A 14989-nucleotide genomic window follows, 5' to 3' on the forward strand; every position below is an offset into this window, starting at 1 on the left:
ACAAATTTAAACTGAAGAATACTCATTGAGGCAGATCATATGCATATATATTTGAGACAGAATTTCATTATGCTTTGCTTACATTATGAACATGAAGATCTTAATGCTTTTTTCAAAAATATAATAAAATGTATGGGTCACCGTGTTATTTTCCTAGCTATGAGTTGTTGAAAATTGTCTAAATTTGGTTAAATTGTACATAAAAAGAAATCTATTAGATAGAATTTTGAAATAAATTGTAAGAAGATATGTTTTATAATATGTTTTAAGAAAAAAAGTAAAAAAATGGTGTCACCAAACTTGTTTTCTTGCTACAATTAAAAATTGAAAAATTTTCCTATCGGTCCAGTACATATTTTTTGATAAAAGGTGTAATACCACCAAATCATGGTACGTCACATCTGGTTGTATACGAAATGGGTCGAAAAAAAATATTTCCTTGAATTTGATAGTTGTAGGTAATTAATCCTACATTTTATTGCAGTAAAACATTTCTGTTTCATAAACATATGTCTTGGGTATTTCAAATCACTATTATTTTTTTATTTGGGGTTTCTATAGAATATTTTGTAAACTTGAGGTTACATGGTTCCTAAACCTTGTACATAGGTTAGACAAGGGGAGACATTTGATTGGTTAATTTCCAGAGATGGTTATTTTCTTGTATGCAATGAAATGTTATGTGAAATTTTTTCTATAGTACTGGACAGGATAAAACTTTACTCATGCCAGGTACTTCTTTATTTAATACAAAGATAACTTCTGCACATTTTTTTGAAAAGTGCAAATTTAACAAAGACTAATAGGGGAAAATCAATGGTGGTATTACACCTAACAGAGTTATCTCCCCTTTAATGGCTTATTTGGAGAGAAAAAAAATGTTAAAAACACAAAATTTGATATTTGTTTAAATATCCTGAATAATACACTAAATCACCAAGTTTTTGTTAATATCAATAAACAGTCTAACCAATAAATTGCAAATCTGTCTCCAAATTTGCAGATTTCAGCAAATCACTAGAACAATTTTGTACTACTATTGTACAATCCAAGATGGCAGTATACCATGAATGTACCTTAAGGGTTTGCCAAAAGTTTAGTACAAATCACAACAAAAAAAAACAGGAATTTGAGCTTGATTCTTTCTAGATGCACTTAAAATGTTGCTTAAGGTGGTACCTAACACCTTCACTTAAATTAATTTGGCTTGTTTAATTTTCATAAAATTTTTACAGAGTATTTACCTGACCCTTTGACAAAAATATGAATATTTTAAAAAATTTGAACCAACTAATTTATCAGAAAAATTACACTGGTTATATAGCAGTTTGACAAACACTAATTTTGATCATCGAGAAGCTTAATATTTCCTTAACAACACAACTTAATTAAAACATTTAGCTGATTTTACAGAGTTATCTCCCTGTAGTGTTAGGTACCACCTTAATACTAATCACAATATGATTTTGAAAATTGGTGTTTAGTTAATACACAAACATACATCGCTTTGATTTTCATAAATCCAAAATGTTAGTTTTAGATTAAGAAAAAAAAGAAAAGAATCTCAACGTCTCAGATTTTTGTAAATTTCCATCTGTGAATAATTTTTTTAATAAAGCTAGACTTACTTAAACAATCAAAAAGGTTCCTATTTAAATATTAGTTTTATTTTATTCACTGAAATATTAAAATTTTGCTTAATCTTACTCATTCATACCTGGATCAAAAACAGGTTTCTTTTTAGCAAGTGCTTGTTTGAACTTTGACTTCCTCTTCTTTTTACCAGTTTTCTCAACAGCTTTTGTTGGGTCATAATCAGCATCCATCTGTTTCAAATATAAAATGTATCTACTAACCTTTAACAAATAATTTTTAACAATATACTCACTTTACATAAAAATAAAGTCAATTACTGTACGTTGAAATAAAAGAATTGTAAACATTACCTCCACCCCAAAACATAACCCCAAATCAATCAGTGACATAAAAAGATATATCTATAGCTATTTGATTGTAAGCACTAGTCACCAATCCATTTACAAAAGTGAAGGTCAGGTGAGCTCTTATGCTCATCGTTTTCATACATATTCATACCCATGCTTCCCAATTTATTGATATATGGCAACAAAAGTCAACTCAATTAAAAGTTACATGGAAAAATTAATAAACAAGAAGCACAATTCAATTTTCCATGACCTTTAAGCAACTAAAATGACATGGTGGAATGATAACTAGTGATGATAACTTTCATTTATATATATCGAGATGTTGATGTTATGTATGCCTTACAATAAAATTTGGATCGTCCATATGAGGTTCTGTTTCATCAACGTCTTCAGGGTCTGGTCCAGTCCAATTGTCCCAATTCTCTGTCAATAAAATCTAAAGCATTACAACCTATACAAACTCTTTTATACTGTAAATTCAGAAATACATGTAATTGTGATGGTTTTATTATTGCGAAAAATGCGACAGGGTTATAATCCCAATAATTTAAATTCACATTTTGATATTTTTCATAAGAATCAAACAGGATTTTCCTGAATATTTTAGCCTAAAATGACAAAATAGCAATGATAAATGCACACAATAATTTCTGAATTTACAGCATACTATAAGAAAAAACACATGTAAGGACAATCTTAATCCTATAAAATTTCATTTTTTCTTTGTTCATATATGTCAATTCTTCAAATATAAGTGAGAGTATTTCAACAGTTTTTGAAAAATCTTCCCTTTTTCACCATAACTTCACTAAAAGAAACAAGAAAAAAAATATTATCAAATTAACAGTTAGGAAATACCACTTCTTACATGGCTTATCTATCATTGCTAAATCTTCTCCTCAAGGATTAAATCATTGTTAGTAAAATATTGTTACCAGGGATTAAATCGTCATCCTCTTCATCAGCAAAAACTGGTTTTATATCCTCTTCTTCTCCTCCGTAAAAATCATCATCAAAACAACTCTGCAATTATATGACATTTCATTAATTTTAAAATAAACACAAGTTTTACTTCATATCTCCTTATTTCATATACGGTCCACTCTCGTTATCTGGAAGTCAGCCCAACCAGAGAAATGTTTTGAGATACTAGTAGTTTGACTCAAACAAAAAACAAGAAGTTTAACAGACCAATGGAAACAACTCTTGCTTAGCTTGGTAAGGCTAGAATGCCTCAGGGTGAATATTGTTAGGGAATAGATATTCTACTCCCAGAGAGCTGTATTTGAATGATATGGTCTTTTATTATTGTAATAACATTTTTTGTCTCTTATTTTTTCTTTGAACAGTTTCAATTTTTCTCTGTGGCTTTGGGCCGAGATAGTATTTCTAATTGATCTTAGCGTTATCTAAAGTTGACAAAATTGTTCATTCTCTTATAAAAGAGATCTTATATTTTCTTTTATTTCGATCGATTCCTGCAAGAAAGGATAAAAAAAAGAATGAAGACACATGTAGAGTAGTTTTTGGTTGATCACCAACAGAATCACAAATTATTTGTCATGGTAATCAAAGATAATCTTAGGTAAATATTTGTGGAAAAAGAATATCATAAATCAATACAGTGGTCAGTGAAAAAGAAATTCAATTACATGTATAATTTCAGATGAACACATCAATCCATTTAAATCAGTTAGGTCATATTATGACACATGTGTATTAGTTTGAGATAAATAATGATTTTCGAATGCTTTTGTTAACCTTGGGAACATAAATCAGTTCAATCAATGAAAACTTACTTTCATCATTTGATCGTGTTTGTCTGGATCAAAGTCTCCCTCTAGATCCTCTGTATTCAAACTTACCTTCATCATTTGATCGTGTTTGTCTGGATCAAAATCCCCCTCTAGATCCTCTGTATTCAACCCAAGAGACTGGTTCCCTGCTATCTCCTTTAGCTTATCAATCTTATCCATTATCTCCTGTTTCTTCATATTCTTCAGCTGTTTTATTTCTTCTTTCCTTTTATCCTTTTCCTTTAATAAGAATAAAGAAAAAAATCAAACTCATTACATGCTTTTTTTTGTTGGAATATAAATATATAATGTTTTTTCATTATCTGAAATAATCAATTAAATAGACAATTAACTGTTATTAGTATCACAAAATAATTACTATAGAGCTATGGACTATCATTCTTGTCAATATACATAATTATATTCTTATAAAAAGTTCCATGAAAAAGTACATGCAAAAAACTAAACAAGAGGGCACATTTTGGAGTTAAAATATTAATTCAGCTGAATTATCACTGTGCATTTCTGGAAAGTCAGTGGTGATGTAATATTAAAATATAAAAAAAAACATTTCTTTATACTTAATGTCATCAAACCAATTATTATACTTCTTTGATTTATATTCATAAAGTACAGATTTTTTACTTTCATCTTCTTTTAAATTAAATAAAAAATTTGTAAGGGTTCCATGGAACCAAGCATCTCGCCTACTTTTGCTGTCAATCACAGGCTCAACAAAAATGAGGTAAAAAATTAATAAAAATATTCCTCTCGAAACTATCTTTTGATTGTAAGCAGGTTCTGTCTAATTTTGGTTAAAATCCAGGATAGTTTTAATATGAATCTAATAAATGTTTTAAAAACTTTAACAGAAGAATGTATGTAATGTTAACTGGAAGAAAAACTAACAATGACTAAGTCCATTTACAAGTAAATACGGATAAACAGGTACAAAATTTTAACAAAATTTTCTTCTATATACTAGCTTTTGATCATAAACAAGCTTCTGTCCAAGTTTGGTACAAATCCAGGATAGTTTGAGAAAGGTATTAAAATTTTAAAAACTTCATTCACAGAGTGAATGTAATGTTTCCTTGCAGAAAAATTAAGTCCATTTATAAGTAAAATACAGAAAAAAATGGGGTTTTTTTTACAAAATTTACTTATGGATACTATCTTATGATCATAAACAAGCTTCTGTCAAAGTTTGGTAGAAATCCAGGATAGCTTAAGAAAAATATTAAAATTTCAAAAACTTTAACCACAGAGTGAATATTTGTGGAAGCAGACAACAGAATGTAGGATCGCTATGTTTCACAATTTCGACAAAAGTCGAAGGCTCAACAAAAACCACCTTAGTTCTGTTTTTGACATATTCAGAGTCATTTAAAATCTACCTTTAAACATGGTTACCGGTACTTAGAAAATGAGGTATACAGACATATTTTCAAATGTATTCATAAGCACAGAACCTTTCAAGTAATACAATTTTATACCATTTTCTTCCTGTCTCTCAATTGTTTTCTTCTATCTGCTCTTTTACTTTCTTTCCTCCTGACAGAATCGTCTATAGTTCTAGGGAAGGATTTGATCTGTAACAATAACAAATTCCTTTAAGATTTAAGCTCAGTGTTAGGATAATGCATATCCCTTAGGTGGCTTGTTGCAATACTTTGTCTTTTAGGACCAACTAATTTTACTACCCGGTTTTCAAAATGTGGAGCATTCTTGTTAACATTTTTTAAATGCATACATGAAAGTTTGTGATCAGTTCAAACAATGGGATTTCGACCAATATTCAGATTTTTGAAGATTTTAATTTCCCATAAACCTTAATATTCTTTAGAAGTGCTTTGTATCTGCTATAATTTTTCTTGTCTTACAAATACATGCTAATGCAACTGAAATCAAAGTAATCAATTAAGATTTGATTATCATATTAAATTAAATTAAACCATGTTTTTTTGGGATTAAAACTTTGCAGGTGATAACTACAACTCAGTATAGATCATTTGTTCTATCCATGTTTGATAACCACACTAATATTTGATTCATATAACAACTTTTCCAATTACCTATTACTGCTTAAAAATCTAAAAAAAATCTAAAATACAACATACAAAATCTTGGTCTGGCTCCTCATATCTGAAGTTGTATTTCCTTTCGAATTCCTCTTGCTTTTCTACATTTTCTTCATCATCTGTCAGTCCATCCCCATCATTTATAATCTCATCATACGAGGGTATTCTGAAATAAATACATCATCATTTATAATCTCATCATCATACAAGGGTATTCTGAAATAAATACACCATCTTTTATAATCTCATCATACGAGGGTATTCTGAAATAAATACACCATGGTTTATAATCTCATCATACAAGGGTATTCTGATATAAATATGCCATCATTTATTATCTCATCATATGAGGGTATTCTGAAATAAATACACCATCATTTATAATCTCATCATACGAGGGTATTCTGAAATAAATACACCATCATTTATAATCTCATCATACGAGGGTATTCTGAAATAAATACACCATCATTTATAATCTCATCATACGAGGGTATTCTGAAATAAATACACCATCATTTATAATCTCATCATACGAGGGTATTCTGAAATAAATACACCATCATTTATAATCTCATCATACGAGGGTATTCTGAAATAAATACACCATCATTTATAATCTCATCATACGAGGGTATTCTGAAATAAATACACCATTGTTTATAATCTCATCATACGAGGGTATTCTGAAATAATACTCCATCATTTATAATCTCATCATACGAGGGTATTCTGAAATAAATACACCATTGTTTATAATCTCATCATACAAGGGTATTCTGAAATAAATACACCATCATTTATAATCTCATCATACGAGGGTATTCTGAAATAAATACACCATCATTTATAATCTCATCATACAAGGGTATTCTGAAATAAATACACCATTGTTTATAATCTCATCATACGAGGGTATTCTGAAATAATTACACCATCATTTATAATCTCATCATACAAGGGTATTCTGAAATAAATACACCATCATTTATAATCTCATCATACGAGGGTATTCTGAAATAAATACACCATTGTTTATAATCTCATCATACGAGGGTATTCTGAAATAATTACACCATCATTTATAATCTCATCATACGAGGCTATTCTGAAATAAATACACCATTGTTTATAATCTCATCATACAAGGGTATTCTGAAATAAATACACCATCATTTATAATCTCATCATACGATGGTATTTTGAAATAAATACACCATTATTTATAATCTCACCATACGATGGTATTCTGAAATAAATACACCATTATTTATAATCTCATCATACGATGGTATTCTGAAATAAATACACCATTATTTATAATCTCATCATACGATGGTATTCTGAAATAAATACATCATCATTTATAATCTCAACAAATGATGGTATTGAATCAGGACTATTCACTAGTACATGTGAAACTTGTAAAACCAGAAGGTGTGTTGTAACATGTATGCAATATTGTAAACCATTCTGAAAAGTTACATATTTGTATTATTCTAAAGAATTGGTCATGGATACAATATAGGTCATGATAACTGCACACATATTCACACAATGTTTTAAAGTGGAGTGTAGAAGAAAAATATTGTTGATGTATATCCCAATTAACTTGAAATATTTGCCACTGGATGTTAAGCAACCAACAATCAATCAATCAATTAACTTGAAAACAGGGTTTCACTTGCAAAAATATGACATGAAGGTCATGATGATTTTGAATCTGCAACAGAATATTGTAGCATTGAAATTACGGAGAGGACATTATGGTAGTATATGGTAGATTTGAGCACTTTGTGACAAACTTATTACAAAGAATCATCTTACCTATCTGCGTCTTTGTCAAGGTACTGTTGTTTTACTATAAAATCTCTCAAAAATTTCTCTCCCTCATCCAGATTTGGGTCATTCCAATATTGTTTTAATGAACCCTGTAATAACATAACAAAATATATTTATTAATGATTAGAATAGAGAATAAAACAAGCAATGTGTCAAAAAGGAAACAACCCAACCAAAAAGAAGAAAACAGGACACAAAAGGGTCTTCAATGTAGCAAGAAAATTCAGCACCAGAAGGTGGGCTTCAGCTGGCCTAAAACATTGATTGAGCATTGATAAAGCATTGATAAACAAAAATAAATGAAATTCGGCAATACGTTTTTTTACATTAACGGACAAGAATCTTTCATTGTTTCATGACTTTAAAAAATCTAGAAATCAAAATTAAAGAAGACAATATATAGTTTTTTTAAAACACAGGTTGTCTGCTTAGATTCTAGTCACAGTTCGTATTCTGTTACTATTAACCTTAGCTTAGAGTAGGCTTAACCCTTGATTTAAGATCATATCTTAATAAGTTGGAGGTCACAGCTGATATATGCCTTGAAATGTCTTGTCTGAAGCATATCTTTCTACTCCTTGCTTCAACACGAGTCTTTCTGTAATGCTGGTCAGCCACCAATGAATATATTTTGAAGGTAAAAACAGCTGTAACCTTCAACTTGTAAGATATGATCTTGCATCAATGTTTTAGCCTACTCTAGGGTTAATGGTGACAAAATATGAATTATGATTAGAATGCAAGCAGCCAACCTGACAAAATGAGGATTTTCAATAAATATATACACAATTTTTCCACCAAGCAAAACTTTCAACAGATAAACCATGATAATATTTTATTTACCAATTCTACTCCAAACTTTTTGTCTTCCTTTTTTCCCTTCTTTTCCTCATTCGCCCATGACATGAAATCTGTATCTTCCTCAACCTATAACAAGAACAGTATTTCATACAAATAATTTATATAACATATAAATGTATAATGGATAAGGTACATTAAAAGAAAATTTTTAAGAGTTCTTGTAGACATATTCTTGACAAATATTTATATATCTTGTTTTATAACTTTCCTGTTATCAGGGCTGTCCTTCATACACTTTTAAATCAGCCTCTAAAAAAAACAAAAGTAAAAGCAAAACAGTTTGCATGCACTGATCTTCAAACGGGCATAAATGTTTTAATAAATGTATGATGAACTTTTGTTATTTTTTTTTAGTTTTCACTTTATAATGAATTCCACTTTTCTATTTTTCTTTTTTTCAGTTTTAACCTTCCGATGAATTCCCCTTTTCTTTTTCAGTTTTCACTTTTGCAGTTTTCACTTTATGATGATAAACGCCTTAACCTTAAGTTTTTTCATAATTATAAAAATATGTCTGGTTCAGATTTTATTATATCTTGACATTTATAGAAAGAAATAGATTTGTCTGGCAAAGATCAACTGTTTTGAAAGCCCTGTGATGAACCCACCTTTTCTTTTTCTGTTTTCACTTTTTTGGTAAGAAATTCTGGATCACTTGATTCACTCCCCGAGTCCTCAAAAGCTGACTTGAAACTAAAATATTCAAGAATGTAATATAATAACTATTATCGCTATTTTGTGCATTTTTCCTTTGATCTTTTTTTGTGATAAATTTTCATATCGTGCTACGCACTTAAGATGGAAAATTATCACTAGAAACTAAGCAGGCACGTGGCGTTGCTAACGAAATTGACATGAAATTGACAACGTCATCATAGGTAAAATAGCTATAAACAAATTATCATTGGTCATCTCAACTAGATTGCCTTTCTCGCTTTCGCCATCCCGGCTCAAGCGAGAAAATCAATCTCGTTGAGATGATCAACGATAACCTATAAAACTAGTACACACATGTGATGTTACCTGCAGTTTAGTTTATAAAAGATATCATTAACTCTGTCATCCTGTTTGCTGTATGCTTATATATTCTTCTTAATGTAACTATTTCAAAAATTGATTGATTTTTGGCGTTTATTGCCCATTTCAGCTAACATGACTTTGTCAGCCAGTCTTTATTAAGAATAAAGACATCATTTCCAGAATTAAAATGATTCCAGATACAAATAATGACTTGTTTTAAGCTCTACTGCTGCCAGTTGTCATTTATTCTTTGACTTTTTTCATTTGTAAGAAAAATATGGAAAATGTACAAAAAAGTAATAATAAATTCATCAAATATATGATGATTACATTAAAAGATGTGATATAATAATTTACTAAATCTATTGGATTTTATAATTGGTCTTATTGTTTTTTTATTTATACAAGGAGAACCAACACCTGAAGTGGTAATCGTGCAGTTGGGTAATAGTGGGTGGATACCGAAAGGTATTCACAGTTGTTTTTCACTAGATAAGTAAAATAAAATGATAATAAAGACAACAACACCTATTTATTACCGCAGGGTAAGAGTTTATTCTGGTCGACACATTTAGCAAACTAGTGTGGCACCATGCTAGTAAGAGAAAAAATGCTGACCAGAATAAACTCTTACCATGCAGTAATTGATGGGTGTTGTTGTTTTGTTTTTATATTTGACGAAGCAGTAGTGAGGTAATGTCACCTTTGTTTAATTTCATCCTGTTCTTCGTAATAACTTGGTTTCTGTCGAAAGTTTTCTTCTTCATCACTGTCACTTTCATCAACCAGTTTACTGCAAAGATAAAAATAAAATGTTTAAAGCATAAGTTGTAGAAAAACATGAAAAAAGATACCTTTAAATGTTCACAAGACAAAAATTCAAAAAGGAATCTTAGTGATGGAAATCACCAATGGAAAGATTGGAAGAGTAGTTTGGATAATTTCAAATCACATTTAGGTATGGTTTGGACAGAAAATTCAGCAAAATCTTAAACATTTTTTTTTCTAAATCAACCAAAAAAATAAATTCGAACAGCAGTATACTACTGTTGCCTTTATTTGGCCCTAGATGACTTTTAAAATGTTAATATAATTGAAAAAGACACATTATCTCCCTTTGGTGAAAAAATGCATTTTTTGGCATTAAAATTGAAATATTTTGTTTAGCTCATCGGTGACCTTTATTTTTTTATTATTTTTTTCAATATTATTATAAGCTGTAATAAAACTAAACTATTGTAAAATTTAAGCAATTTCAGTAATGCTGTTCCTTTTTATTTCCATATCACCTTTTTTTCTCCTATTAGTTCAACAGAAAACCAGGTACTCTGCAGGGCCAGCCTTATACAACTGCAGAGGTCGAACCCTGAACAGTTGGGGCAAGTATTGACACAACATTCAAGCTTGATACAGCTCTGAATTTGGATTTTTTACATAATATGGGTTTCTTACACAAAACGAATGTCAAGATCTTACAAATCTATTGCACAATATTGTGCAATTTAAGATTTCTTCTTCAAACTTTTCAAAATTTGAAATTTGAGAAATTTGGAAAAAAAACTGAAACTACTACCACCCCCTTTTTTTGCAATTAGTCAAAAACCTGACATTTCTTTATTCATAATTTACAAGTAGTGTAAGGGAGGTTAATCCGAAAACATACCCAACATTGTATGTTGAATATTTTTGAATTACCTCCCTTACACTGCTTTTAAATTGTCTTAATTGTCTATTCACCAGAAAAACCTAGTTTTTCCCCTTTTTTTTTCCAGAACATTTTGAGCCATAACCCCCCAAAGTCAATACTTACTATCCTTTCATGGTATGAAAACTTGTGGTATCATTTCAGAGAGATTTATACACTTAAACACAAGTTATTGTTTGAAAACTACAAAAATGCTTATTTTCGGCCCCCTTTTTGGCCCCTAATTCCTAAACTATTGGGACCATAACCCCCCAAAGTCAATATTAACTATCCCGTCATGGTATGGAAACTCGTGGTATCATTTCAGAGAGATTCATACACTTAAACACAAGTTATTGTTAGAAACTACAAAAATGCTTATTTTGGGCCCCTTTTTGGCCCCTAATTCCTAAACCATTGGGACCATAACCCCCAAAATCAATCCCAACCTTCCTTTAGTGGTATTGAACCTTCTGGTAAAAATTTAAAAAGATCCATTCACTAAAACTAAAGTTATTGTTCAGAAACTAAATGTGTTTTCGGAGGACAACGACATGATAGCATTATTCGATTTTGCAGTCGTATAAAAAGTACCTTAACAAAAATGCATGTTTATTTTGAAAGGCTGATTGTGAGCTTAAATGAACAGTGACCCCATATTTTATTTTTGTCTATTAAGTATAGGATAAAGTTTATTTATAGAAAAAAATGGGGAAATTATATATTTAATAAAAAAAAAAGAAAAAAAGATTGATACACGCAAGCCCCCTTTAGACATAGGACCAACATATAGACTTGAAGCTCAGAACTTTTATGTGTCAAAAAATAAATCTAAAAAGTTTGTTCTGGGGCATTTTGTAAGTTGAGAAGACAATGGTTCTAGGTTCTTGACAACAATACCATGATCGAAGTTTTTAATCTAATAATATTGAGATAAAAATTATAGGTCAGTAGGTTTAACTAAGAAAAGAGCCTTGATGCTACAAAATCAGGTAAAATATTAATATCAGTTAATATTCAAAATAAAACTTGAATTTTATTCGCAACAACTTGTTTCAACATATATCTAAAATAATAAAATAATAATTTATAAAATGAGATTACTTTAAAATGTGGAATTAACCACTTTAACACCCAAATTAAAACAATTAATTTTAATCTTAAAAATAAACAAACACTGGTGTTAAAGTATTCCTTTAACTGCTTTGAATAGCTACTGGCATATTCTTGTTATAGCAATTAGTCTATCTATTGTTATCTATCGTTATATCTTTGATATCCCTTTTAAACAGCTGAAGTTCTTTAATTTTTAATTATGTCATCCTAAAGAACAACAGGAATTAAAATAAAATCAAATAATTGGATCAACATAGAAACTATTTGAAAATGACCAAGTGACACTCTAGGTGGACATACAAAAAAACTATCTTCAATCAAAGAGACGTGAAGGAAGAAATTAGTGAATGTACAAAGTTCATTGGATAAAAGTATGAAATTTGTACAGAGAGTATATCTGGCAGTTTTTTGGGTACCTGTATTCATGCTTTTCTTTCTTAGTTTTAAGACAGTGACAATTTCTCTTTCAACATATCATCAAACAATGTACAACAGCTTTGACAAAAAGTTGCAATACACTGCGGAGAATTTACAAGAAGTTAGGAAGAATTTACAATACAATACAGAGAAATTTAAAGACGTTAAAGAGAATTTAAAAGACTTTACAGCGAATTTAACAGACGCTAAAGAGAATTTACATCATGTGATGCAGAAATTTCAATATACTACAGAGAAAACACAATCAGACGATACGCAGAAAATACAAATATTTCATGGAAGAAACATATCAACAGAGTTTGAGAGCTATTACATCAATGCTTCTGATAATGAACTTATGGACCCATTTATCCATCAACATCGCTACGAATTAATACTTAATCAAAATGTCAAATGCAAAGGGAAAAATGTTTTTCTTTTAATTTTTATACATATGGCACCAGGCAATTTTGTTGGACGAACATTGATTAGATCCACGTTTGGAACCATTTCTAGTTTTCAAAATAAAAACATTGAACATGTATTTGTGCTCGGTAAAACAGAAAATGAAACACTTCAACAAGATATTGAACAGGAAAGTAAAAGATACACAGACATTATTCAAGGTAATTTCATAGATTCATACAGGAATTTAACATACAAACTTGTATTTAGTTTATTTTGGGTAAAAAATTTCTGCAACAATGCGAAATTCGTCATCAAGATGGACGATGACATTATGGTCAATATCCCACTCATAGTACCCTACTTGAAAGAGAAGCTAAATGCTGGACAAACATCGAAAGTTCTGGAATGTAAAATGATAACAGAAAATATTCCAGTTCGTGACAGGAACAATAAATGGTTTATAACACGAGAAGAATATCCATTCACAAAGTTTCTCCCATATTGTGCCGGACATAGTTCAATAATGTCAATTGATGTTGTAAGAAAAATGTACAAAGCAACAAAAAAAGTACCTTTTTTATGGTTAGAAGATGTTTATGGAAGTGGATTTTTATCGTTGCTCTTAAAGATAAATATGTTCATGCCAAAGTTTTACTTTGAACCTGTGATAAATAGTTTATATAATAAGACATGCAGTTTATTTTATTTGAATATTTTAAAAAATGACACCAATTCATTAGAAATGTGGAAAACTATAACAAAATATGATAACGGACTTGACTGTTCATTTTGAATTCAAATATGATTGTATGTATTATATATAATATCTACTGGATTTTAAGCAAATAATCTGAATCAAAATTTTAACTGGTTTTTCCATGTTTAGTGAACCACAAAACCTGAATAAATCCTGATTTGACATATATTTTATGTAAGTCCTATCAATATGAACAAATGATATTAGTTTCAAGTTTTCACGACCACAACTTTATGGTAAGCAATCTAAAACTAAGATTTTAAACTAATGCAGGTCATTAATTTCCAATATATAGCATATGACTTTCAATTTTTAACGTTTTCAGACTGTTATTTTCATTATTAGTTTTGGGGAATCTCAGAATTTGATAATATATCAGCAAACACAAAATAAAATGTAGTAAGTAGCAAAATAATTCAATGCAAAATTTTTTTAATTTTTTAAAACAGTTAATATTGCCCCAAGAGCATATGCTATATGACCAAAGTTGAATCATCAAAACAGATTGAAAGTTACTAATAACACAAAATTAAAATGGTTACAATTTAGAGTAAATCATAGAATATTAGCTTCAAACAAAGAATTTTTTGTTTGGTGATGTCTCACATGTATACAAGGGTGAAATTTCAAACCTAATTTTTCTGTGTCTTAAACAATATATTTATAATACAAGATATTTCCAGAAAGTTTTATCAATTCATGCTGTGAAGAAAATACTAAAAGATCTTTATATTTTAGAGAAGTGTATAGCCGTAAGAAACACTAAAGTTGAGAGTTTCAACAAATTGTGGATTCAATTTACTCATTTGTTTGATTGTAATTAAAGTCCTATTATAATTCATATGTGAAAAACATCAAAAATATTCATCTGAACATTATATTTATTTTCACTTTCTTTTTTAATTTTGTCAATTTCACTTATTTTATTCCTCAATATTTCCATTCTTAAAAAAATATAAAACTTAAAATATCTGTATGTTTGTTAAAATCATTATTCTATTATGATCTTAAATTTATTTGTGGTCCTTTTTTTTTTAACATTTATTATGTCATTTTTTAAA

General features: G+C 29.3%; 2 protein-coding genes across 3 annotated transcripts in view; one reads left to right on the forward strand and one right to left on the reverse strand.

Moving 5' to 3' along the window:
* The window catches only part of LOC139510070 (protein KRI1 homolog), a 30121-nt gene that overhangs the window by 3539 nt on the left and 11593 nt on the right, over nucleotides 1-14989 (reverse strand). Inside the window, exons 5-15 of one of the 2 annotated variants that reach the window (XM_071296313.1) lie at nucleotides 10250-10339; nucleotides 9135-9219; nucleotides 8509-8592; nucleotides 7651-7754; nucleotides 5863-5989; nucleotides 5239-5334; nucleotides 3873-3982; nucleotides 3746-3806; nucleotides 2882-2969; nucleotides 2290-2369; nucleotides 1718-1826 (exon numbers count right to left, since the gene is read on the reverse strand). In XM_071296313.1, coding sequence (XP_071152414.1) covers nucleotides 1718-1826; nucleotides 2290-2369; nucleotides 2882-2969; nucleotides 3746-3806; nucleotides 3873-3982; nucleotides 5239-5334; nucleotides 5863-5989; nucleotides 7651-7754; nucleotides 8509-8592; nucleotides 9135-9219; nucleotides 10250-10339 — 1034 coding nt within the window. The other variant, XM_071296303.1, reaches the window with a different exon arrangement.
* Nucleotides 10525-14414, forward strand: LOC139510078 (beta-1,3-galactosyltransferase 5-like). Its single transcript, XM_071296326.1, has one exon. It carries the CDS (start codon nucleotides 12720-12722, stop codon nucleotides 13962-13964), a length of 1245 nt encoding a protein of 414 aa, XP_071152427.1. The 5' UTR covers nucleotides 10525-12719; the 3' UTR covers nucleotides 13965-14414.

Source organism: Mytilus edulis, chromosome 1, assembly GCF_963676685.1.
Source record: "Mytilus edulis chromosome 1, xbMytEdul2.2, whole genome shotgun sequence".
Classification (NCBI taxonomy): Eukaryota; Metazoa; Mollusca; class Bivalvia; order Mytilida; family Mytilidae; genus Mytilus; species Mytilus edulis.